This window comes from Biomphalaria glabrata, chromosome 7 (genome assembly GCF_947242115.1).
Source record: "Biomphalaria glabrata chromosome 7, xgBioGlab47.1, whole genome shotgun sequence".
Classification (NCBI taxonomy): domain Eukaryota; kingdom Metazoa; phylum Mollusca; class Gastropoda; family Planorbidae; genus Biomphalaria; species Biomphalaria glabrata.
Genome location: NC_074717.1, coordinates 35,784,775 through 35,809,587, shown reverse-complemented (window position 1 = coordinate 35,809,587; position 24,813 = coordinate 35,784,775). Strand labels below are relative to the sequence as shown.

The window sequence follows — 24,813 nt, the reverse complement described above, 5'->3', positions numbered from 1 at the left end:
TTTCGGGTTTGAATCCAGGTGAAGACTTGGATTTTGAATTTCCACTAATCTATAATGGGTACCTGACATTAGTTAAGGAAAAGTAAAGATGGTTGGTCGTTGAGCTGACCATATGACACCCTCGTTAACCGTGGGCCTCAAAAACAGCTGACTTTTACATCATCTGCAGCATAGATTGCAAGGTCTGAAAAGGTACTTTACTTTTACTTACTTGCTTCCCATGTGACTTTTAAACCATCCAGGGGGTGATGTGGCTGAGTGGCTAAGCGCTTGACTTCCGAAACTGGGATCCTGGGTTCGAAATTCGGTGAAAAGGATTTTGTCTGATAGGGGAACTTTTTATAGACCGTCCAAATACTTTGCGGCTTCTCCCACTGAACTCATGCGGTTTTCAACCATGCACTGAAAGCTTGTTTTGTTGTTTTTTTTTTCGACGACGTACCAGCGGTGTATAGCCTACTTTTCAAAATGGAGGAAGGTCAAAATAAAAAAAAAGATTCCAGAAAGGTAATGTGGATTTTATTACGCAAAGACTTTTTTTTCAATTCTTAAAACACTAATGTTCTATTAGTAATTCTAGTTCTGCAACTCAAGACAACCAGTTATCTCTAGGCTCTTTATAGGCCTGTTATCCAAAGACACGGACTCATGAAAGCTAACATTTTGAATTTTTTTTAAAGTATAATAAAAATAAATTTATATGGTTTGAATATAAACATATGTTCCTGGTTCAGACGTAACGGCGGCAGCAAGGTCCAGGAAAGGGTTAACTCTGTAAAGTTGACATGACCTTGTCGATGTTATCCATGTTGTGGCTGTGCAATAGTTTGTTGACCTACGTTGCAAACATTCCTTTAAGCAGGAATACGAATTGTTGACCTTTAAATTGACTAGTGACAGACCTGTAAGAGTCATATTTGGAATTCTTCTAAAGGTGTTCTCTTCGAGGATGGAATTTCTTGCTAGTACTTCCATTTCACAAATATGTAAATAATCGCTGACATCAAGTCTGTGAATAATATTAATTAATTGTGAAACAATTTTAAAATAAATAATTATTCACATTTGCTCTGACTGGGTGCCGACTCTAATACCAAATGTTTGACTTGTAAAAAAAAAAAAAAAATTAAATTAAATTAAAATTACCTCATAACGATACGCACAAATCTGCCTACAATAGGAACAGGACAAGTAAAGTTGAATGTGCTAGGACCCAGTGGATCAGTTTGATAGAAGCAGACTTGACCAGTCACTTTAGGAAAGCTGTCAAGTTGTCTTGGATCAGTTTGAAAGATTTCAATAGAGAAATTTCTCAAACGTAAAGCCATTTGTTCATTCATGTAAACATCTTGCCTGTAAAAGTGGGAAGAACAAAAAAAAAAACATATCTACCTGTAAAACTTGAGAAATCGTGAACTTCCAGAAATCTGGTTGAAATAGAATATAGTAAAGTAGTAAAGTCAAAGACAGGTGCTCAGAAGAACATATTCTTGAAGCCCTATTGGAGGCGCGAAAGGGTTAACTGTACGATCAGCTGACACATGTGAAACAGGCCAGCAAATCAGCAATACAGCTTAGCGTGGTATGTAAAATGTTTTACATGTTTCGGATGTTACTTCAGAGTTGAAGATAGTTTACTTCCTAGTCCAAACCTCCCGCAGGACGACGGGGGATGGGAGCGGGCAGGATTAAAACCCTCGACCATCGATAAATCCGAATGACAGTCCAGCGCGCAAACCGCACGACCAGGCAGCCATATGTCGATGGATAAGGGACAGTACTGGTATGAACTTTGCACATAGATATGACCCGTGTTATGGTCATGTGAACAGAAGCCTAGGTGGACCAGAGACACAGAGTGTGTAAGGCAGTGCAGTTCAAGACAGGACAGCGAGTAGACCGGGACTGTTAGTCGGCCATGAAGTCGGTCCTGGTGGAGTCCTCGAGTGAAACGTACGAGTCCAGGAAGAGATTAAGAGACAGTAGAGTTTAGTACGGTGATGTACAGTGTAACATTTGTCTCAGTTTATGGTGTTGCCCATTGTCTAGTATTGGCTATTATCTATTCATTAAAGTACCACTATATTTAGGAACTCTTGTTGTCAAGTTCTTGTGTTAGACGTGTTGTATGTTGAGCAGTGATTAGGAGAGAGAGAGAGAGAGAGAAGCGTAACAATATAAAACATAATAATAATGGTAATGTATTCGAATCCGAATGTTGAGGACAATAGCAGTGTTTCACATTACCACGAAAATCCCATTACGCCCTGCATATTTTTCTACATCTGATTTTGATGCAAAGTTGTTGTCCGCAGGAAATCTATTTAAGTTTTTGGCTTCTGCGCCTGTCTCCCGCAAGGGCTTTCCTTTGGGCCTCAAATGTGTGTTCGTGATTTCATGCATAAAACATAGACCAGTGGATATTTCACAAATGCTCTAGATCTAAATCTTAATGAAGCACCTCGATCATGTTTCCCATGTATTATGTGTTGCTCTGAAAAAAGAAGGGGGGGGGGTATATCATTTTCAGACCTATGTGTCATGGGCCACAAGATTGCAATAATAAAAAATAAATAATAATGCTATAAATAAATGTCCGAGTTACATGGAGGCGCCCCAATGCTAATTCATTATGTAAAGCGTTCAGATGTTTTACAAGAAAAACATTAAAAATACTTTTTTTTAAAGACAATATCTCCTTAATACGACTTATAGAGCGACCGGTTTTCTCTTAATAACTAATAAATGTTCAATTAAAAAAAAAATTTTTTTAGTCTTTCTTGATAGTTGTACAATTCAAATATCAAAACAATGCTTTTTTTTTCATTTCCAAACTTAAGATCTAATTAAGATCTAACTTAGAATTTGCTAACGTTTTTTGTTCTCAAAGTAGAGCCTATCCTGCTGGTCAGAAGTACAGAAGTAAAAAAGAGATTGACGACATAAAAAAATACTAATACTTTTCTTATTTAAGAACTCTTTTAAAAATCATCCTTTTTATTTCTGTTATTTCACTCAGCTTCTACAGTTTTATTAAATAAAAGAAATTTATTGATGAGAAAATAGACAATATGGTATTTACAAATACTTTTAAAAAATATTACCTGTTGGTTAGTTGTATTTTTTCAACCACAAACTGACCACGTAAGTCCACCATCCACCATGGAATGAGCTCTTGACCTGTGTGTTGGCAGTGGTCATTTAACAGACCTCCGTCAGCGTTCCCATCAACTCCCTTATAAGCGTCAAATGTTTCAAATGTAGAACTTTGTATCGCGTGTTTAAACAGAGCAGCATTGAAGAGCTCAGGGGAGGCTACTAGCGTGTTGGTCATCAAAATATAGTAAAGGAATACTTCCATATGATTTACCTTTCCCTTTTCGGTGAAATCAATAATAAATGGCCATTTTGAAATATACAAAACTCGTGGGGATAAATTTCAAATAATAATTGTTTTATTTGTTAAAAATATCTAAAAACTTTCAAAAGTCGTGGCTCTGTAAGAATATAAATAAAACATTAGACTTGTGAGAAATAGTTTTGCTGACACATTCACCTCATGGTTGACAAAATGTAACACTCAACTCAATAATTCCTTCCTGATTTCTCGCTGGTTAAGCATCATCCAGACTAGTGGTTCTCACTGTTTTTACCTTAGCACAATGACAATATCAAGTTTTTCTAGAAGTTAAAATGCAGTTGGAAATTATAAAACTCGAATTTATAAATTCTTGAATACAAATGAATTACATTACTTCTGAATGGCATCTACATACTATTTTGTCTTTATACTTTTTGGACAACCTGTGACCGCAGCTGTGTATCGAGAATTGTCCTCTTTAGTCACACAAGAAGGTCGCAAAGAGAAGACATTCATCCGCAAGACAAAAAATGGCATAACTAGCTAAATCCTGAGGACCATCGACCTCCAATATATTCATAACAAAAGCTATTGATTTCGCTTGATGGTTACAAAAGCAGTCTTAAAGTAGTTGTGTTTTCGAGTAACAATATCTCAGCAAAAGAAATTTTAAAACAAATTTGTGTTGTTGTTTTTTTAATGAAGCGAAAGAAACAGATGCAGACCACTGAACAACATAGAAAGGAAAATGTAAAAATTGTATTGCATTGTCGACCTTTGTATTGTTACATGAAATGCCGGCATCACGACAATAAATACGTTTGTGATTGTTGTTTTACATTCTTGATGCATTAGCCTACGATTGCTTTAACAAACTAGCATTGTTTATTACTTTTTATTGTTCAATATCGCTCTATGCTCGAGAAACTTCTGATAGTGGCTAAGTGGTTAAGCGCTTTGCTTCCGAACCTTGGGTTCTGAGTTCGAATCTCGTTGAATACTGGTATTTCGAATTTCGGGATTTTTACGAAGTTTCTGAGCCCACCCAACTCTAATGGGTGCCTGACTCAAGTTGGAGAAAGTAAAGACGGTTGGTCGTTGTGCTGGCCACATGACTTACCATTTTCTTAAAGTTCAGTAGAGCGAAACATCTTTCTACCAAAATGGAACTTTTTTTTTTCTCATAATGTATTTTACATCTTAAAGAAAGTAGAAAGTTTTACCGGATCGAACATACCGATACGTTAACAAACACAAGATTTTGTTGATTAGGTATTCCCCATTGGAGTAGTGGCGTAGTTAAGGTGGGGGGAGGAGGGGGGGAATATTAGAAAATCTACACACACACACGGAATGATTGTTTTTTACATTAAATATTAAATAATACGCAAAAGCCAGGGGCCCCCAAAGAGTGAAGCCCCACTGTGGCCCCAAATGATGGAAAATTCCTAGCTACGCCCCTGCATTGGAGATTTTCATCCATGGAAGCCAAGCTTTTTAGGTGTATCCGGTCCACAAAATACAGGAAGTGTTGCTATGCTAGGTTTTTTTTTTTTTAATCCTATGATCATTTGTGTACAATTTTTAGCTCTACAGAAAACATTTTGTCTACGATCTCCCGTTTGTAGATATTATTTAATTGTCAACATTGAAGTACAATTTAGTGTTAGTGTTAGGGTTAGGGCTAGGGTTAGTGTTAGGGTTAGGGTTAGGGTTAGGTTCCTTGACATTGTTTAGTTTATCGGGAAAATGTCCAACATGTCAAACTTGTTAAGTGACTTTCACCTGATCTTCTGAGATGGTGTCGCAAAATTAGATTAAAGATTATATCTTTCTATATATATCTATCTATATATATAATTCTCTTCTTCCATAAACAGTTTGGACGAGAAAGAAGTAAAGGAAAGATCAATCTTTTATGTCTGCAAGTCGGACTAGAGTTACCCAACTTTAATGGCGAAAAAAAGACGGTTGGGGGGTGGGGAACAAGTATTATTCACCCGTCACTAAATAGCAGGGCCGGACTTAACCTATGTGACCAAGAAGTCATGGAAAGATGACTCTTATTTCTGCAAGTCGGACTGGAGTTACCCTAAGTAACTTTAGTGATATGGATAATAAGTGAAAATTAAGAATTTGTATTAGAAAATAAATACGTCTTTTTATTTCATTCATTCTTTACTACGTACTGAATTACTTTACGAGCCTTGCGTGTAGCGAAGTCATACAGTATATCATAATAATTCTGTTTTCTTACATAGATCACGCTCAATAGCAAGAATTACCAAATGTTTCAATCTATCTACGAGAATTGACCTCAAGTTTGAGGCGCGAGAAGCTTCTTTCACCAAATTACACAATTTCGGGTATTGCATAATGCCGTTTTTTTTTTATCGCGCGTAGGATTGGCGTTTTGCATATTGAATGACACACCAAATGATAATTTTTGTCTATATATTTTAGATTTGTATGAGTTTTCAAAAGAATATATATTAATAAATTCTTTCGATTTACAGGACTTTTTCGTATATTTTGCAATATATAGAAATTTTCAGGAGCGCCTGGTAAATCAGAAGATCGCGGGAAATCTCTTATAAGTTATAAAAATGTTTATTTTAATAATTTTTACATCTAGAATTAGAGCTGGTCCTATGACAGTGCGGGGAGCTTTGAGGTCGTATAAGTTGCAGTGCCCTAAGGCCGGCCCTGCAAAATAGCGGCGTATGCTACGCCGTGGGTCGACTAGTATTAGGTTATTTTGTTAGCATGTACAAAACAAAGCGCGCCGGACTTTTGTATTATGTCATAATTGTATTTGCGTTTTCGCTGGCTTCCCATTCGTCTTCTATATTGCTACAATTGGGCAGTTGTGTTAGGCAAGTGTGTGAGAAGTTTACGTTTGCTCTAGAAGTAGCCTTGATTGTTAGATCACTGGACAGCCTTGGTTTTACTTCTTTGGTCTTATTCTAAATTGTAGGACTGTTTGACCACTGTTTAAGGTGAGTAGACGTGTATATCTCTATGTTTATTTTCTAGATTGAATCGATTTGTATTTTTTTAGATAAACTTAGACGCTTGCGTTTTGTGCTTTATTTTTTATATGGTTCAGGGTTGTTGATGACAGTTTCGATCAATAATGGACTGGTGTGCCAGCTTAGAAGTTGAGGTCATCGCCTATGTCATCGACATCGTTGGAGTCCAGTTGATGTTATTATGTTAAAAAATCATTTTAATTTCTCACTGACAAAATGAGAACGTCTGTAGAAAGATTAAACCCACAAAGTTCGCAGGCTTTATCCAATTAACTCTTCCCGCCCCCCCCCCCCCCACCTGTGCGAAATTTTAGCTTGAGATAAAATGTAATGAATTATTTTTTTTAAAGCTTGTAACTTTGTCTTTGCATTCCTTTCCATACCCTTCCACCTTTGACCTTGCATAAAGTGTGAAATGGTGTAGGACTATAAGGTAATAGAAAAAAACAAGGGCAGTAATTCCATTCACTGAAGTAGTAGCACGGCTGTAACTCGAAGCAATGATAACTTCTGTGCGGGAAGTTTTTGTTTAAAAATCAGTACACAAATGAAGCTTGTGATGAGAGAATCATATCGTGACATAATAGTGACATAGTCGTGACATAGTCGAGACTGATAGAGACAAAGAGCGACGGACAAATGAAGAAAGAGGACAGACATGGGATTAGTTATCAGCGATTTTGTAAAATTGTATTATCTCTCTTTGTCACGGTTAACTCTCAACTTGATAAACAAATGAATTAGAAATCCTTATGTGTTAAAGAACTGCTCTCTAAACTCTTAATTTTAAATTGGATATAGCAAAATATAAACAAGTAAAATATAAAACCAAATACTTTTTTAACAAGAAAGAAACACAAAAACTACTAAGTATACTAGTCGAATATATATATTGAAACAACAGGCCATACGTATTATTTGTTATTATACAAGCAGAGACTAACTATACCACATAATTGACACTTAGACATTAAACGGGAAAAGGGTTAATCTTTTAGGACTTGAAAAATGATTTGCCCCATTACAAACCCATCCATTAGATGATCATTCAATAACATCCGTTTGGAGAGGTTTACTTTGAACTATATCCCTATGTCTATGCTACGTCTATTACAACGAAAAAGACGTCACGCTATTTCACTTACAGTGTAAAATAAAGTCAGGAATGAGATAAACTAGGAAGTATAGAATTTCAAATACAAACAAATTATGGAAAATACTGTTGAGCTGAATAGTTTACAGTAATGTTTCTAATATGTTTGAAAAAATCTAAAACTACTTAATTATGCAAGCTTGCACATTATAGTTACTTGATTTATATTCAAATATTTAAAATACAAAATATTTTGAATGATTCAATTACTTTGAATATTGAAATATGTTCCTGGGGCGTAGGTCACGTTGGTTGAGAGGTCAAGGTACGGGTTGACACTGAAAAGTTGACATGAATTTGTGGATGTGACCCAGTTGAAAGCAGTACAGAAATCAGTTGACCTACGAAGTACACAGTTCTGTGCACAAACCATTTGGTCGCCTGCGTCCATCGTATCAAATGGTGTGCCAGTCAGTTCAGTGTCTAATACTTTGTTGAAGTACAGTTCTGCTACCCTACAACTACTGACTAGTACTTCCAGCTCACAGATATGTAAAAATTGTCGTTCATTTCTGAAAGTAAGAATATCATATTCATATTGTGTTAAGTTTATTGTACGCTCTTTTCATATGTAAGTTTTGACTAAGTCAGCGGTTCTCAACCTTTTAAGCTCGGCGACCCTTTTTTATAATCCCCCACTCTGTCGCGCCCCCATCCACACAGCATCAGAAGATTAGACTAAAACAATCCATATTGTCGATGGTCTTAGGCGACCCCTGGCAAATCGTCAATCGTCCCCCAAGAGGGTCGCGACCCACAGGCTGATAATCCCTGCAATAAGTGAAGAATTTAGGACTCAATAACGTGGACCTAGAATTGTTATTCTATAATTAATACTAATATTAATACGTTTTCTTATATTGCGCTGTTAACAAACACACTGTAGGATCAAGTAGCTATGGGAACATAATAAACATAAGCGCGAGAGTTAAATTGGCAAATTAACCCTATCCTACTTTTCAAAAGGTTAATCTTAATGTTCTTCTTGAATCTCCCTTTCCCACTCCTTGCCAAAAAAGAAATGGTGCTTTGTATCCCACAAGTGATGTCGAGGACAAGGCAAGCTCAAATAAGAGTGTAAAATGTACACAAATTAAAAATAGCTGTCTGGAAAATAAAAAAATAGTGAATTAATATTTGAATAAGAAAACGAAGTCCAGGACTGAAAATTTGAGAACCGACCTAGCACAGAGTTGCTTTCCATTTTTGACCTAACGATCTGCGCTGTGTGCAGATGTTTTTGAAAGCCAAATAGCACTAGGTCATTTCTCTCGGCATCACTTGTGAACAGGCTGAGGTCTAGTAAAATATAAAAAATGCTGTCAAATTAGTCTTTCCCAAATTATGTATCGATGTAAACTATGTAAGCGATGTTCCACGAACTATTTGAGTCGTTAGCTTACACCTGATTAAATGTCTATGTAAATGCAGTGACGAAACATTTATAGTATCAGCTCTTCTCGGCAACGGAAAGAAAAAGAAAATAACAACATCACTATGAACTTTGAACTGGCTCTAATTTGAAACATAGGGGAAGATTAAACAGTAACAGTTTTCAGTCAAGTTTGTCTGAAAATAAAACACAATTTTCCATAATGTTATTTTACTTGTGTTTTCAGTGAGAAAGGATTTTGTATAATGTGGAAACAAAGTAAAATATTTAAAAATGCTTAATGTAAACCAGAAAATTGATTTCAACTTACCAATATCATGCCTGATGACTAGAAGTTATGCTCTTCAAGAAGACAACACCTATGCTTATGTCAGTATTTATTATTATTTTATACATAAAAGAATAATTCTAAATTTGGAATATGGTTTAACTATTATTATTTTTGATTAACCAAATATGTGTGAACTGTGAAGTGTTTTGTGGAATAACAAATTTTGGGAAGCACTGCATTATATAATTAATTGTATATTTGCGAAAGTGTGAGAAATATTATCTACTGACCTTATAATTAGACGCACATATCTGCCAGTGATTGGAGCAGCACACGTAAAGTTGAAAGTGCCAGGACCCAGTGAATCAGTCTGATGGTAGCAGACTTGGCCAGTTACATTTGGAAAGTTTTCAAGTTGTCGTGGATCTTGTTGAAATATTTCAATATCAAAGTTTCTCAAACGTAAAGCCACTTGATGATTTTGATATATACCTTGCCTGTAGAATAGGGAACAAAAATGAGCTTTCATATATTAACCTATTAACATAATTACAAAGTGCATTAACTCAGAGACAGCCTCGGACAAATCCTACCAAAATGTCCGCAGTCTCTATAAAGCTGAAATACAAATATTCAATAGCACTAATATAGATTTTCGAATATTTTTTAGGCATATTTTCTTTTCTTTTCCCAAAATAGTTTAAGTGTACAAAGTTATACAAACGAAATGAAATCAATAGTTCTTTGATGGTTCTACGAAGTGTGGAGACTATCAAATGTTTATAAGGCCTATTAAAAGTGTGTATGTTTTAGGTTGGGTTGTCATTGAATATAGTTTGAAGAGTTGGCGCTAAAAAGCAACACAGAGACTATTAAATAGTTCGATATCAAACTGAAAAGCTGAAGAAATGTAAAATAGTGTACATCTTATGTAGGCAAGGTGTACGATGTGAAAGGGACGAAAATGGTGATGTTCCAGATAGAGAAGGACTGAGAGAAGGAGGAAGAGAAAAATATTTAATTTAATTTAATATGACATTTTCCTTTAATCTTTGTTTTCCTCGTTAAGTTGGCCAGTAAATTTTAATAAAGTCTAAAAAAAAAAAGTAAAAACAAGACTAAAACATCCTTAGTCGAGTATTAATGTTTTAATTCTTTTTAAAATACGACATAACTTTATGAATGGGTGTGTTTGTGTGTATGGGAATTATTAAAATTAGGTGGGTAGCCAGCGAATGATTACGACCATTCCTATTCGAAGCTTTCTAGTTACACGCCAGATACTCACTGTCACTTCTTCTGTAGTTTTAAACAATTTAAAAAGTATCCTACCTGTTTGTTACTTGTATTTTCTCTATTACAAACTGACCACACAAGTCCACCATCCACCAGGGGTTCCACTGAGCATCGGTGTGTTGACAATTGCTTTGAAGTCCGTCATCGTTGTAGTTTCCATCCACTCCCAAGTATGCGAAGTAGAGATTATGGTCACTGCTCTGTACGGCAGGTTTAAACCGGGCCGCGTTGTAAAGTCCAACGGTGACTACAATCGCGATCATAAGTAGAATGTTGATGAAGCATGTGGTCATTGTCACCATTGTAGTTAAGAGCTGTCTTCTAAAAATATCAAGATGATAATAGTTACAACAATGTCTGGGGGCGACAGGCGTTGTTCAATAATAGAATATGCATCCTCTGTTTGGGACCCCTCAACTCCATAAAACATTAAGAAACTGGAACAGACACAAAATAGAGCAGTGAGATTCATAACAAACGAATATACACATTTGACTAGAGTAACACCTTTACTAAATTACTAAATTTAGAAAGCCTTCAGGACAGAAGACTTAAAAGTAAAGTAGCAATTATGCATAAAACACTAAACCATAAGCTTCAAATACAAAAACAAAATTTAATAAAATACTCAGAAAGACACAAATATATAAGTATAACCCTCGTCCCATATGCTAGGACAAATTTGTACAAATACTCCTTCTTCCCAAGTGATATTAGAGCATGGAATGGGTTGCCTGAGCTAGCCAGGAAAACCAGTGACTTTGCATAATTTAAGTCATTGGTTAATATGCATGACTAAATGCATGACGCGTAGGACGTAATCATCTTCTTTTTTGAAGTAACGTCTGTATTATATAAGATAAGATAAGAAGAACCCGGGACCATTGAGACAGTTGAACAGCAGTCCACATCGCCTACCACACGACGAGACCGCCATGCATTCTGTCAACGCCTATGCGCACACCAAGCTGCTACTAAGAAGGAAAGGATAAAACAGTAACAACAGTAGAGGGCATAGAACGTTATTACCTCCTAGGGTGTTATTATCTTATCTTTCAAAGTGACGTCTGTACTTTATAAGATAATTAGCCAAAGACTATCCAAGTACTACCACGATCTCATCCCACTCTGATGATAATAGTCAGTAATATAGTGTATTAGAAACGCTTTAACAAAATAATATTGTTATACGCTTAGCGAATGCGTGAACGTCAAAATATTGTAAATATTAAAATAGCTAATCGACCTAAATCTATTTTTTTTTAAAAATCAAAGCATTTATTTATAGGCCTATAAATAATTACAATAGATGTACATCTAAATGTACATTTATATTAAAACATAATCTCTGAAACGTATAGCTGATAAGCCTACTTACTTACTTAGATCTTATATATCTTATAACCTTGGTTAGGCCAATAATAGAATATGCATCCTCCGTTTGGGACCCCTCAACTCAAGAAAACATTAAGAAACTGGAACAGACACAAAATAGAGCAGTGAGATTCATAACAAACGAATATACACATTTGACTAGAGTAACACCTTTAGTAAAATCACTAAATTTAGAAAGCCTTCAAGACAGAAGACTCAAAAGTAAAGTAGCAATTATACATAAAACACTGAACCATAATCTTCAAATACAAAAACAAAATTTAATAAAATACTGTGAAGAAACAAAGATAAAGGCACATTCCTCGTCCCATATGCTAGGACAAATTTGTACAAATACTCCTTCTTCCCTAGTGCTTATAGAGCATGGAATGGGTTGCCTGAGCTAGCCAGGAAAACCAGTGACTTGGCAGAATTTGAGTCATTGGTTAATATGCATGACTAAATGCATGACGCGTAGGACGTAATCATCTTCTTTTTTGAAGTAACGTCTGTATTATATAAGATAAGATAAGATAAGATAGGTTACTGTGATGTAGATGGTTTTCCCAAGCAAAGAATGATTTTGTATAGATGTGATTGTTAAAAAAAAAAAATCTTTATTTTTAATTTATTGTACATCTAGATCTAGAGTCTAAGAAATATGAATGCCGTAGTAGCCTCGTCAATGACTAAACACTTTGAACTCGTTTTGACCTCCATCCAACAAACTGTGACGTAAAGACGTGTAAAGCTAAGAGACCTTGTTTAGGTTTAGATCGTTTGAATTAGGTCAAATACATCTACTTTTACTAAGCATTCTCGATCTATCAGTTAAAGAATGAATTAAAGGGCACAAGAAGCTTATTAAGTAGGCCTGTTTTATTTTAATATATTTAATATCCCCATATAGAGTTGTCTCCTTAGATTTTTGTCGTGTCGATTCTTATCGGCATCATGTTTCACACGCTATAAATGTGTTTACTCTGTATTTGTTGTAGCCTAACTATGGTGTTAAGAGGTCTAAATGTACTTAAACCCAAAACAAAGAAGTAATTTGAAAAAAAGACTTAAAATTAAACCAAATGTGTAGTTGTAATATGTGTATATGTGTATTATGTATGTAGTTTATTTGTTCAATATTACGCCATTATTATGTGCGCGATATTATGCTTTTAGGCGTTAATTTCATTTGTATCACTTCGCGGCGCATGTAAGTTGCTCGTAATATTATGAATGGAATAATGAAAAATGTATGTCAAGACGGCTAAAGCTATTCGCTTATAGCGAACGAAAATATTTTTGAAACACAAATTTGAAGGTTAATTGTATTAAATAATGAAATGAATAGACTATATTTTGTATGTTCATGTGTCAAAGTAAATAACTATCTTTGCAAACAGTAGATCTAACATTTTACATCTGCACGTAGCCTGCGACTTGCGAGACCTTTCGGTAGTATCTAATGAAAGAAGCGCAATATTGGAGAAGCGATTAGAGATCCTTTATAAACCAAAGAGTTAATGTGAAAGGACAGTCATAGGTAGTGTTGTCGTTACTGTTGTCTACTGTGCGAGGCAGTAGAAGAGAGATGTGTACGACTCGATGCAAGTTAACTAGGGTAGAGTTAACGGCAGTGGACTAGAGTCGTTCAAGTCTATACAGAGAACTACAGTGGACTTGAGCCGTTACAGTCGATACAGCCGAAGTAAGACGTGTACGGCTCTGATTCGGTAGAGTTGAATACCGCTTGGAACAGCAGAGTAGAGAGGAATACGGAATAAGTTGAGAAGAGATGAATTATAACGAAGTACAGTAAACTGTAAATTACCAGATAGTGTACAGTCTTCTACGCTACTTGTTATAGTCAATAAAAATAAGAAGCTGTAAGTTGAGTTGTCAAGTTCTTTGCAATGCATTTATTTGTGTGTCTACAAGTACATTTTGCCAGAAAAAGAGAAGTACGTAATATATATATATTATATTCTTGAACACCATCTTTCAAGATTCACCCTCTTCAGCGAATTAGAACTTAAATAGAAAGTCAAATTACTGTAACACGAGCAATTATTTTTTTTTTAAATTACACTTCAAAGAAATCATAATGGTCACCAATATATAAGCTCTACCATAATTATGTGCATAGATCCAACAGAATCACAAGAGGAGAATAATTTTTAATTAGTTATGAGCCATTATCCAATAAATAGCAAAAAAAAAAAGCTCTGCTTAACAATGTTACACAAAGAATATTGGTTTTGAAAAAAGATAATATCTCTAAAAAGTTGTCCACTGTCATATAATGACACACATCTTCATCGTGCTTGTTATAGACAAAATATTAGATTTATATTTTCATCATTATTTATACAATAGTCAAAATCACAAAATAATGCAAATATCATCCAGCACAATTTTGTTAACATGTAACATAAATCACGACAAATGTTGCTGTTTTGCGAGTATTTTATAAATCCGATTATCCTATGTTTACTAAAGTTTGTATTAATGAAATACCAGAAGCTTAATGAACTATTTGAAGATTAAGCCCAACTCCAGATAAAAAATCGATTCATCTTTTTAAAAGACCTGCTATGGTCAAAACATCACGTTCAACATTAGAATATCTTTATACACTGGGTAGCAACTTCAGACAGGCAAACTTCATCGTACGCAGCATATCATGTAATGTTCTCCCATAGCTTTAGAATCTCTATTTGGCTTACATTTTTCACTTCTGGGAGTCAAAACATTTTTGTTAACAAAAGTAGAAAACATTGAAACATTGCCTGATATATTTGACTAATGAAATGTTTCTGTTTAGGAATATTTTCTACAGGGACTGGAAACACATTTATTTAGCGATAGTCCAATAATAAATTAGCTAGATTTAAACATGGAGGCTCCGCGGCTGAGCGGTAAAGCGCTTGGCTTCCGAACCGGGGGTCCCGGGTTCGAACTCTGGTGAAGACTGGTATTTTAAATTTCGGGATCTTTGGTCGCCTCTGAGTCCACCCAGCTCTAATGGGTACCTGAAATTAGTTGGGGAAAAGTAAAGCCGGTTGGTCGTTGTGCTGGCCACATGAAACGCTCGTTAACAGTAGCACACAGAATCAGATGACCTTTACATCATCTGCCCAATAGACCACCAGGTCTGAAAGGGTAACTTTTTTTTCTAGTTTTAAAATGTTACAGTTACTGTTTGAAATAACATTGCCTGATACACTTCTACTTGTTTAAATAAAGAGCCAGTTTTAGATCTCTAGTGTAATCGTAAACATGAGAGTCAGACCTTTGTTAGACTAACATTTAATAATAATTATACAGCGGACTAGCGGTATCAGACTTCTGTGCCACTGTGGACGTAATGTAAATAGGGGTAGTGGCCTGCGCGAGCCAATTATCACTTTAAAAATACTCTGCGCAGACCGAAGGCAATACAGTGTTATATAAAAAAAGTTCTTCATAGTGTTACAAATGAACAGTGATAGGTAGAGGTCAACGTATCACCCCGGCGAGATGACACAGCAGCTAGTGTTCCCTGGAATCTACATGTACAAACAAAGACAGGATGTGACGTGTCCACACGTGTTGTTCCAGGGGACGAACAGATCTAAGTAGGGGGACAGTTACTAATGAACAGTGACAGATAAAGGTCACTACGTGTGACCCCGACTTGATGACACTGCATCGAGTGTTTTCTGGAATCTACGTGTATAAATAAAGACAGGATGTGACGTTTCCTCACGTGTTATTTCAGAGGATACTAGCCGTGTTTGTGCAACTTTGGACAAGCGATTAGGGACTCTATATAAGCCAGAGAGTTAATGTGAAAGTCAGTCGTATGGAGTCGTGAGTGAGCCGTTACAGTCGATACAGACGGTGTAAGACGTGTGCGGCTGTGTGGAAGATAAATGTGTACGACTCGATGCAAGTTAACTAGGGTAGAGTTAACTGGAGTGGACTACTGTCGTTAAAGTCTATACAGCGAACTACAGTGGACTTGAGCCGTTACAGTCGATACAGTCGATGTAAGACGTGTGCGGCTCTGATTCGGTAGACTTGAGTACGACTTGGTTCAGCTTTAGGAGACCTGGAGCGACACTGGGAAGTGTGTCGTTGGTCTGTTCTGTGTAATACGGCTCGAGGAAAGTTGAGAAGAGATGAATTGCAACGAAGTGAAGAGATGTATTGCAACGAAGTATAGCTAACTGTAAACTGACAGATATTGTACAGTCTTCTACGCTACATGTTCAAGTAACGAATTGTTAGAGTTAATAGTCATTAAAGTTATATGAAACTGAAAGTTTAGTCGTCAAGTTCTTTTTATTTATGTGCCAACTAATACATCTAGCCAGAAGATTCAGAAATACGTAACAATATATATATATATAGCTTATAGTTATACGAGGGGCGCGGTGGTTGAGCGGTAAAGCGCTTTGATTCCGAACAGGAGATACCGGGTTCAAATCCTGGGATATTTAATTTCGAGATCTATGGGCACCTCTGAGTTTACCGAGCTTTAATGGGTACCTGACTTTAGTTGGGGAAAAGTAAAGGTGTTAGGTCGTTGTGCTGGCTACATAACACTCTCGTTAACCGTAGGCCAAAGAAACAGATGACCTCTACATCATCTGCACTATAGACCATAAGGTCTGAAAGGGGAACTATAGTTATACGATTAGGGTTATCACTAGTGATGGATTTAAAAATAATGACAATGTCTTCGATTCCGAAGATTAGGAATGAGTGCAATGTCTCACATGACTACGCAAACGAAGTTGTGACCTGCACATTTTCCCGCATCCCGAGCTTACTTAAGTTGGCCTCTGAAAGAGGCAGTTAGAGAGCTTGCACAAAGGTTGCGAGACACACATTTGAGACGTAAAGGAAAGCCGTTATTGAAGACGAAGGAATTTATAAATATTCTGATTATTTTATATAACTAAACATAAATACGTTATAAACAATAATAAAGTATATGAATGAAATTCTTACCTGAATGTACGAATGAATTGAAGTCATTTCTCACAAACTTTGCAACATCTTTTATAGGCAGCATGTTTTTTTTTTAATCAGTTCAATCAATGGCTCTTAACCACGTGTAAGACTAATCCAATGATAATGAGAAATTAATTGAGACTCTCTAAGCTGGATGAAGGTCTTTTAAATTACCTTTTCAAACTAAGGGCTATATAAATTAATTAGTTTCTACTTGATTTAATAATAGAGCTAGATGATCATAATTTAATGTATAAAACGCTGTTAACAAACATAATGTAGGCTCATTATAGGTGTATGATAACACACATAAACAGGATAGTTAAAAAGTGAAATAAAATGCTGTTAAGTTTTCAACAGATTGGTCTTAATGCTTTTTTTAATGCAACTGAGTGCTGGGAGACTGGGGCAATGCTCAAAATACATGTGGTGAAATCCCAGTTTTCACCGGCATTCGAACTTAAAGGTCAAAGCATAAATTGTGAGTTTATAGTCCAATTTTATTTAACAACAATAGAAAAAATATCCGATTGAGTAAAGGTTGGGAAAAGGCAACTAGGAAAACAAATATTCGGGTTCAGATCTCATCTCAATTGTTACTATTTTACTGAAAAATTTCTCATGAATTCTAAATTTTCCTACACAAAGTCTTTCTTAAAATAATAATGATAAATTCATGTGCAGTTACATAAACTCTGTTGCCATATTTGACTATTCTGTTTCGAAACGTCATGTTTTTGTCTGGAAAGGGGAGGGACGCGGTAGAGTGAAAACTCTTAAATGAATAAGAGTACTGGCAAGAAAAAGTATTGGTTGGTCCGAAGGGTGGAGGGCGATTACATGTTTCGCCCCTGCCACCTGGTACAACCCTATTTCATTTTTATTTACAAATGATAAAATTTGTGATTAGAGTGCGACGCGTTGTAACATACAAATGGGTTCACAAATCAAAAAGTAGCTTATGCTATATACATAGTCAACTCATTTTGTTCACAAACTATTATTTTTCCATAAAAATAGGACCGCCACCCCCACTCAGAGGGCTAGGAACGTAGGTGGGCATCCAAAGTTTAATCCAAACCTGGCCAAAATCCTCCACAAACCTTCGCGACTGATCGTGTCGAAAGCCTTGGTGTGGTCCACAAAGGCAGCGTATAGGTTCAGCTCTTTGCATTTTTCTGGTTATCATCGCCGAACAAATATCATATCACGTGTACCTCTACCGGCTCTGAAGCCACATTGGCTCTCAGATAACACATCCTCCGCTAAAGAGTGGGTTAGTCGACCTAGAAAGACTCATGCGAAGATCGTTCCTGCTACTGACAGAAGTGTAATGCCTCGATAGTTGGAGCAATTAGACTGTCACCCTTTTTGTATAGGAATATGATTACGGAGTCTCGAAGTTCAGGCGGGACCACACACTTCTCCCAGCTTAGAGCGAACAAGTCTTTTAACCTGTCGATTAGGGCGACACCACTCATTTTATATATTTCAGCCGGAAGAATCATCTGAGTCAGGTGCTTTGTGTTTTTGAGTTTATGAATTGCTGTTTTAACTTCCTCAAATGTCGGTGAGTCGTCGAGATCCTCTCTCATAATTTTCTAGGTGACTTTTGCCATCGGTTCTGCGATACGTGCCTTTTGTCACCAAATAGCAGGCTGTAGTGTTCTGTCCAGAGATTTAGTATGTCCGCCTTGCTAGTTAATAGGGTAGAGCCATCGGAGGATCTTAGCGAGCTGCAGTCTGGTAAGCTGGGCCATAGGCACATCGGAGAGACTCACAGAAAGAACGTGTGTCACCAGTTTTAGCATGTCTCTGCACGTTTACGGACAGGTCAAGCCACCAATTATTTTTTAGTTCCCTGACCTTTGACTGCAGAGTGTGACAAGAAGCTTTATTGAGAGATCTGGCTGCGTTGTCATTAGGGTTCGCAAGAACAGAGCGATAGTATTTGTGCTTATTCTTTATCAGTTCTTGAATTGCGGTATTGTTCTCATCAAACCAGCCTCTGTTGGGTCTACTGCAGCCAAAGACGTGAAATATATATATATCAAACAAACAGAATAATAAAATGCACTAACAGCAGTATATCACATGCTTTTTTGCATAAATTATTATATGGTACAAAGAGTCGAAATATATCCTGTAATATAACTTTTGTTGTAGCCTTTAGTGACCTTTAGTGATCAAAGTGGATATGTAAAATACCATGACATCGAAAAAAAATTATATTTTTTAATATATTTAGTATTATTAATTATTTACAATTTTTTGTTTTTGTTTATTTCTTCGTTTATTTTTGTATTATGTATATCTTTATCTTCAATAAATATATTTAAAAGCATAAAATATATAGATTAGAATCCTATAAACAAATGCACATTACTAAGTTTACATATGCTACATTCCATTTAATTAATAGATGATCATTCAATAACACATAGAACAATATCCCCCCCCCCTCCAAAAAATTTAACATGTTATAAAAATAACATTAGTTTAATATGTTCCCTATATGTTATGTATATGTCAAGTTTATTACAACGAAAAAGACGTTACGCTATTTCACTTATAGTGTAAAATAATTTCACGAATTAGATAAACTAGTTAGAATAGAATTTCAATTACAAATAAATTATGGTAAATTATATAAAGTTGGATAATTTACAGTAATGTTTGTAACATATTAAATTAATGTATTCTTGTCTGCACATTACAATTAGTTGCTTTATATTAAAATAATCAAATATCAAATATTTTTAAGAATTCAATTACTTTGAATGTTGAAATATGTTCCTGGAGCGGAGGTCAGGTTTGCAGAGAGGTCAAGGAACGGGTTGACACTGAAAAGCTGACATGAATTTGTGGATGTGACCCAGTTGAAAGCAGTACAGTAGTCAGATGACCTACGAAGTAGACAGTTCTGCGCACAGACCATTTGTCCATCAACGTTTATCGTATCAAAAGGTGTGCCAGTCAGTTTAGTATCCAATACATGATGAAAGTTCAGTTCCTCTCCGTTACAACGACTGACTAGTACTTCCATTTCACATATGTGTAAATATTGTAGCTCATTTCTGAAAAGCAGAATGTCAACACTCATATATTGTTGTATGTTCACTTCACATTCTATTAAACGTGCAAGTTTTGCCTACCGTATGTTTCCACATGTAACCCGCGGGTTATGCAAGTTTACCCAAAAGAATGGCAGCTGTGCTGGGTAAACAAAGGTGCGGATTTAAAAAAAATTTTTTTTTTACTTATAACCTTATAGCCTAACGGAAATCATGGATATACTGGTGGGTCTTTATACCTCCTATAGTTAGCTGTGTGGTTGAGAAATGTACATTGGGAAAGATTTCTTAACCTCGAGAAAAAAAGATAGTAACGATGATTATCTTTATGTGCTGGTAGTTTGCAGCCAGTCACGCTTTGCACATGCCGGGCATAAAAGGGTGCGGATAGTACTATAGTACCCCTTTCATATCTTGTGATCTATAGGGCAGATGATATTAAGATCATGTGTTGTTTTTTTTGGCCAAAGGTTAACGGGCAGGGTGTTATGTGGACAGAACAACGACCAATCGACTTTACTTTCCTTAACTAAAGTCAGGTACCCATTGGAGTTGGGTGGACTTAGGGACTAAATGTGGCTCAACAAAGATGGCTAAGACGGAGTTTTAGAGTTATAGAGATAGGGTCTCAATCAAAGATATACTATGCCGAACTAGGAGTCGACCCTTTTGTAAGGTTGTGACAGAGCGTCGCATGACGTTTGCGGGACATGTTCTCCGACAAATGAATTACGCATAATAAAAGTTACGATGACATCGAGGTCGTTACGAGAAAAGTGCAAACAGGGACATCCTAGTACAACTTGACGCCACACTTTCCTCGAGGTCCTCAGAGCAGGTAGGAAGAGGCTTCAGACATTGCCAGTGACAGATTTTTGTGGAAGCAGCTTGCAGTTCAATGCGCCGAACGACGAGGGAGAATCTAAGTCAGTAAGAATAGCACATAAGGTTTTGAAATAAAACTTGTAATAGCAGGATAATGCGCTATGGATACCTCAGAACATGCATTTTCTTGGCGTTCAATACCGGAAATAGTGCTTGGCGGCGGGGCTCTGCCCCGTGCTATGGGAGCTTACACCGCTGAAGGGTCAGAATGTAATAAAGATTAATTATGTACACGCACATACACATACATACTCTCTCACACACACACACACATATATATATATATATATATATATATATATATATATATATATATATATATATATTTATTTATTTATTTATTTATTTATTTATGCGAGGGGTGGAGAAAAAAATCCCCCCAACCCCTCCCCCCCCCGAAAAACAATCTTGGCTACGCCCATTCAATGTATTATATAATTATGTGTATATGTGCGAAAGGGTGAGTTTTATTATTTACTACTGACCTCATTATCAAACGTACGTATCTGCCAGTAATTGGAGCCCTACACGTAAAGTTAAAAGTGCCAGGACCCAGTGGATCAGTTTGATGGTAGCAGACTTGGCCAGTTATGTTTGGAAAGTTGGCAAGTTGTCTTGGATCTTGCTGAAAGATGTCAATATCAAAGTTTCTCAAGCGAAAAGCAATTTTACCAGATATATCTTGTCTGTGGAGTTCAGAAAAAAATTTAAGCCTTTATATATTTACCTTTTGATAAGATTACAAATTGCATAAACTCGGAGGCGGCCTGAGACGTGTATCCTACCAAAAGCGCCACAGTCTATATATAAAGCTGATATACAAATACACATTAGTACATATATACTTTTCGTCTTATTTATTCAGGCGTTCTGTAAACACTGCTAAAATGACAACACATCAACACATCAAGAACCTGACAACAAGAGCTCCAAATAATCAGGTACATGCAATTGCTCTATGACTAAGATTTCCCTATAAAAGTAGGACCGCCCCACCCCCTTACTCAAAGGGTTTAGGTTGGAAGGGTAGTAGAGGTATTTGCCCCCCCCCCCCCTTTCCCATTCGGCCAACAAGGGAACGACATAATATATAGATCGGTTAAAATACCAATAACAAGTTTTAATCATATAGATATTCAATTGATTCTGTTAGCAAGCTGTGACTTCTAAAATAAATTGGACCGCCCCCCCCCCTCGAAAGTTTATGATGCCATCGCCACCTCCCGACCCCACCAAATCGGCCAAAATACTAGAGGGGGGGGGCGAAATAATGTAAAAATAGGTAGAAATATAAAAAACTAGTATATATTATTAACATAAGTATTAAATTTGTATACAAATTGTGTGAATTCTATACAAAATGTCGTCCCCCCCCCCCCCTGGATCCGCCAGTGATACATACATACAAACATACATATGACCTACAGCTATGAAATTGTAATACTTTTTTATAGGGTCTTTAGAAAGCTTTAGGGCTAGTTTACATATGTCACTATCTATACCTGTTAGTACCCAAAATAACATTTATGCCAAGTTTTATCAAGATTGGTCAAACTGTTTTGATTTCTATTCGGAACATAAAGACATACATTCATAAATACATTCACACATACATACATACATACGACTTATTTTGTGCTTAATATTATAGATATATAATGCAGAAAAACATTACTCCCTCTCGCTTTTTCTCTCTTTATATACATGTGTTTTCAACAATTTAAAAATAATCCTACCTGTTTGTTAGCTGTATTTTCTCTATTAAAAACTGACCACACAAGTCCACCATCCACCAAGGGCTCCATTGCTCACCAGTGTGTTGACAATGACCTTGAAGTCCGTCAGAGTCGTAGTTCCCATCCGCTCCTAAGTAGGCGTAGTAAGTTCGGTAGTCACTGCTCTGTAGGGCAGGTTTAAACCTGGCCGCATTGTAAAGTCCAACAGTGTCTTCGTTCAGGATCATCAGTGTAATGCTGATGAAGTATGCGGTCATTGTAACCATTCTCGTTAAGAGCTGTCCTTGAAAATATCAAGATGATAATAGTTACAACTGTTTTATCGCATCTCAATATATGATATTGTTTTATAAAATAATGCTTTAAAGTGTTCGTTGTTTTACAAGTTTCGGATATTTCTTCAGAGTTTTTTTTTTACATCCTAAACCAAACCTCCAACGAGATTGCTGGGGATGACGGCTGGCAGTGTTCAAACCCAGGACAAATCGAGACTATTGAACGACAGTCCAAATCGCTTACCACAACACCAGGCAGCCATTCGTTATTTAAACATTTAGAAGAAATCAATGCAGGATGTAGACACGCATATTTCGTATCTAAGAGAACAAAAAGTTATCTAGAATACCAGAACCTAGGGCTCGATTCTACCATCCAGCAGAATAAACGACAAACAGAGATCTAATCTCTAAATCTAAACTAATAAATACCACGTGACTTCGACAGATATAACTTTTTAAAACGTTAATCACTGTTAACGGAGACCTTGCTACCGCTAACAACAGAAGACTACTACAGTAACAGTACTGCTTTCCAGTAGTTCACCAGTATGACGTAATAATCCCGTAGGCAGTGGCGTAACTAAGGGGGGGGGAGGGGGGAGAATTTTAAAATCCCCCCGGGCCCCCTAGCCCCAAATGGGTGTCCGAAATTTATTTGTAAATACATAATACATAAATTAATATATTTGATTGACAAATAGTGTCAACGGGTGTCTTTTTGTTTCAACATTTATGGATTAAATTGATCACAAAGACTAAACCTAGATCTAGGTCTATCAGTACGTTGACTTTGTTGACATTTTTTTTTTAAATATTTTTTCCCACAGAGATCAAAGTTTTTTTAAAAGTTGGTTTTACATTTTAAACTTTGTTGCCACGAATAAAACTGCGTGATATACAGCAAATTCTAGGTATCTTGTTACCTTTACTAATAATAGATCTAAATGGCGAGTATTTTATGGCTACACTAATTAACATTAAAGCAAAATTTACAGAATCGAGTATGAAAGATCCAAAAGTTATTCTTAATAATGCAAGAATAGTCCATTATTCCGGTTTGGCGTCTATAATTTCAGAATTAAACTTCACACTCGAGTTATTACCCCTTTATTCATCTTTCCTCAATCTAATGGAAACTCTATTTTTATTTCCATCTAATCCTTTTGCTTTCGCACAAAACATAAACAAAAAATAATGACGTAATATCCTATAATATTAACACATCCTTCCTTTTGAAGTTATTATCACACCCTTCCTTTTAAAGTTCTTAAGAGTAATATCTACTAGCAGGGCCGGCCCTAGCATTTGGGGGGCCCTATGCGAAACGGATCGCGCGAGGCCTAGTCTGGGTAGGGATGATCATAATGTCAAAATAATTTTTTTAAATTAGAAAATAGGCATATTTTCGTCTTTGCAATAAATTTTTATCAAATGAAAGCTCGCAATGCCACTTTTTATTTATAGGCACCCAAAATGTCAATTTCGTCTATTCTTCAGGAGATTTGAATAAATTCAAAAAAAGTTCAGGACTTTATCGTATATTTTGCCTTTTCATGAGATTTCCTGGAGGCCCTGGAAAATCAGGGGGTCGCGAAAACCCTGTTATTTTATATACATTATAATGGTTTAATTTAATAATGTACACTTAGAATTAGCGCGGGGACTATGAAAGCGCTGGACCCACTGCGACCGCATAGGCTGCATTGGCCTAAGGCCGGCCCTGTCTACTAGGATCTTTAACAATTCGTCCACTTCTGGTTGTCTTGACTGGCACAACAAGTTCTCTAGACGTTGGTGTATAACTGTCTGTTTCGTTTGTTCCAACAGTTTGCAGTTCATTGTCTCCATCGGTATCATAGTACCCAGAGATGTCTTCATCGAAACTCTTATTCAAAAAGCGTTGATTTCTTCTGTATGTTTTTCCGTTTGTCTTTATAATGTAAGATTTGGGGGCTGAATGTT

The 24,813-nt window shown here is 36.3% G+C and overlaps 2 protein-coding genes across 2 annotated transcripts; both read right to left on the bottom strand.

The window, feature by feature from the left end:
* Nucleotides 1-520: 520 nt before the first annotated feature.
* On the bottom strand, nt 521-4,284 carry LOC129927401 (fucolectin-6-like). Its single transcript, XM_056036327.1, has 3 exons — nt 3,105-4,284; nt 1,147-1,353; nt 521-1,009 (listed from the first exon to the last, which is right to left on the bottom strand). Exons 1-3 carry the CDS (start codon nt 3,359-3,361, stop codon nt 697-699), a joined length of 777 nt encoding a protein of 258 aa, XP_055892302.1. The 5' UTR covers nt 3,362-4,284; the 3' UTR covers nt 521-696.
* A 3,464-nt stretch (nt 4,285-7,748) lies between these two features.
* On the bottom strand, nt 7,749-23,146 carry LOC129927139 (fucolectin-6-like). Its single transcript, XM_056034371.1, has 3 exons — nt 22,574-23,146; nt 9,501-9,707; nt 7,749-8,058 (listed from the first exon to the last, which is right to left on the bottom strand). The coding sequence occupies exons 1-3, from the start codon at nt 22,837-22,839 to the stop codon at nt 7,749-7,751; spliced, it is 783 nt and encodes a 260-aa protein (XP_055890346.1). The 5' UTR covers nt 22,840-23,146.
* Nucleotides 23,147-24,813: the final 1,667 nt, after the last annotated feature.

Coding starts and splice junctions, on each gene's coding strand:
- LOC129927139 (XM_056034371.1), bottom strand. CDS start 22,839: ATGGTTACAATGACCGCATACTTCATCAGCATTACACTGATGATCCTG. Junction 9,708..22,573: donor AAAATACAGCTAACAAACAG/GTAGGATTATTT, acceptor CCTATTCTACAG/GCAAGGTATATATCAAAATC. Junction 8,059..9,500: donor TATGTGCGTCTAATTATAAG/GTCAGTAGATAA, acceptor TCTTACTTTCAG/AAATGAACGACAATTTTTAC.
- LOC129927401 (XM_056036327.1), bottom strand. CDS start 3,361: ATGGAAGTATTCCTTTACTATATTTTGATGACCAACACGCTAGTAGCC. Junction 1,354..3,104: donor AAAATACAACTAACCAACAG/GTAATATTTTTT, acceptor CCACTTTTACAG/GCAAGATGTTTACATGAATG. Junction 1,010..1,146: donor TTTGTGCGTATCGTTATGAG/GTAATTTTAATT, acceptor TATTATTCACAG/ACTTGATGTCAGCGATTATT.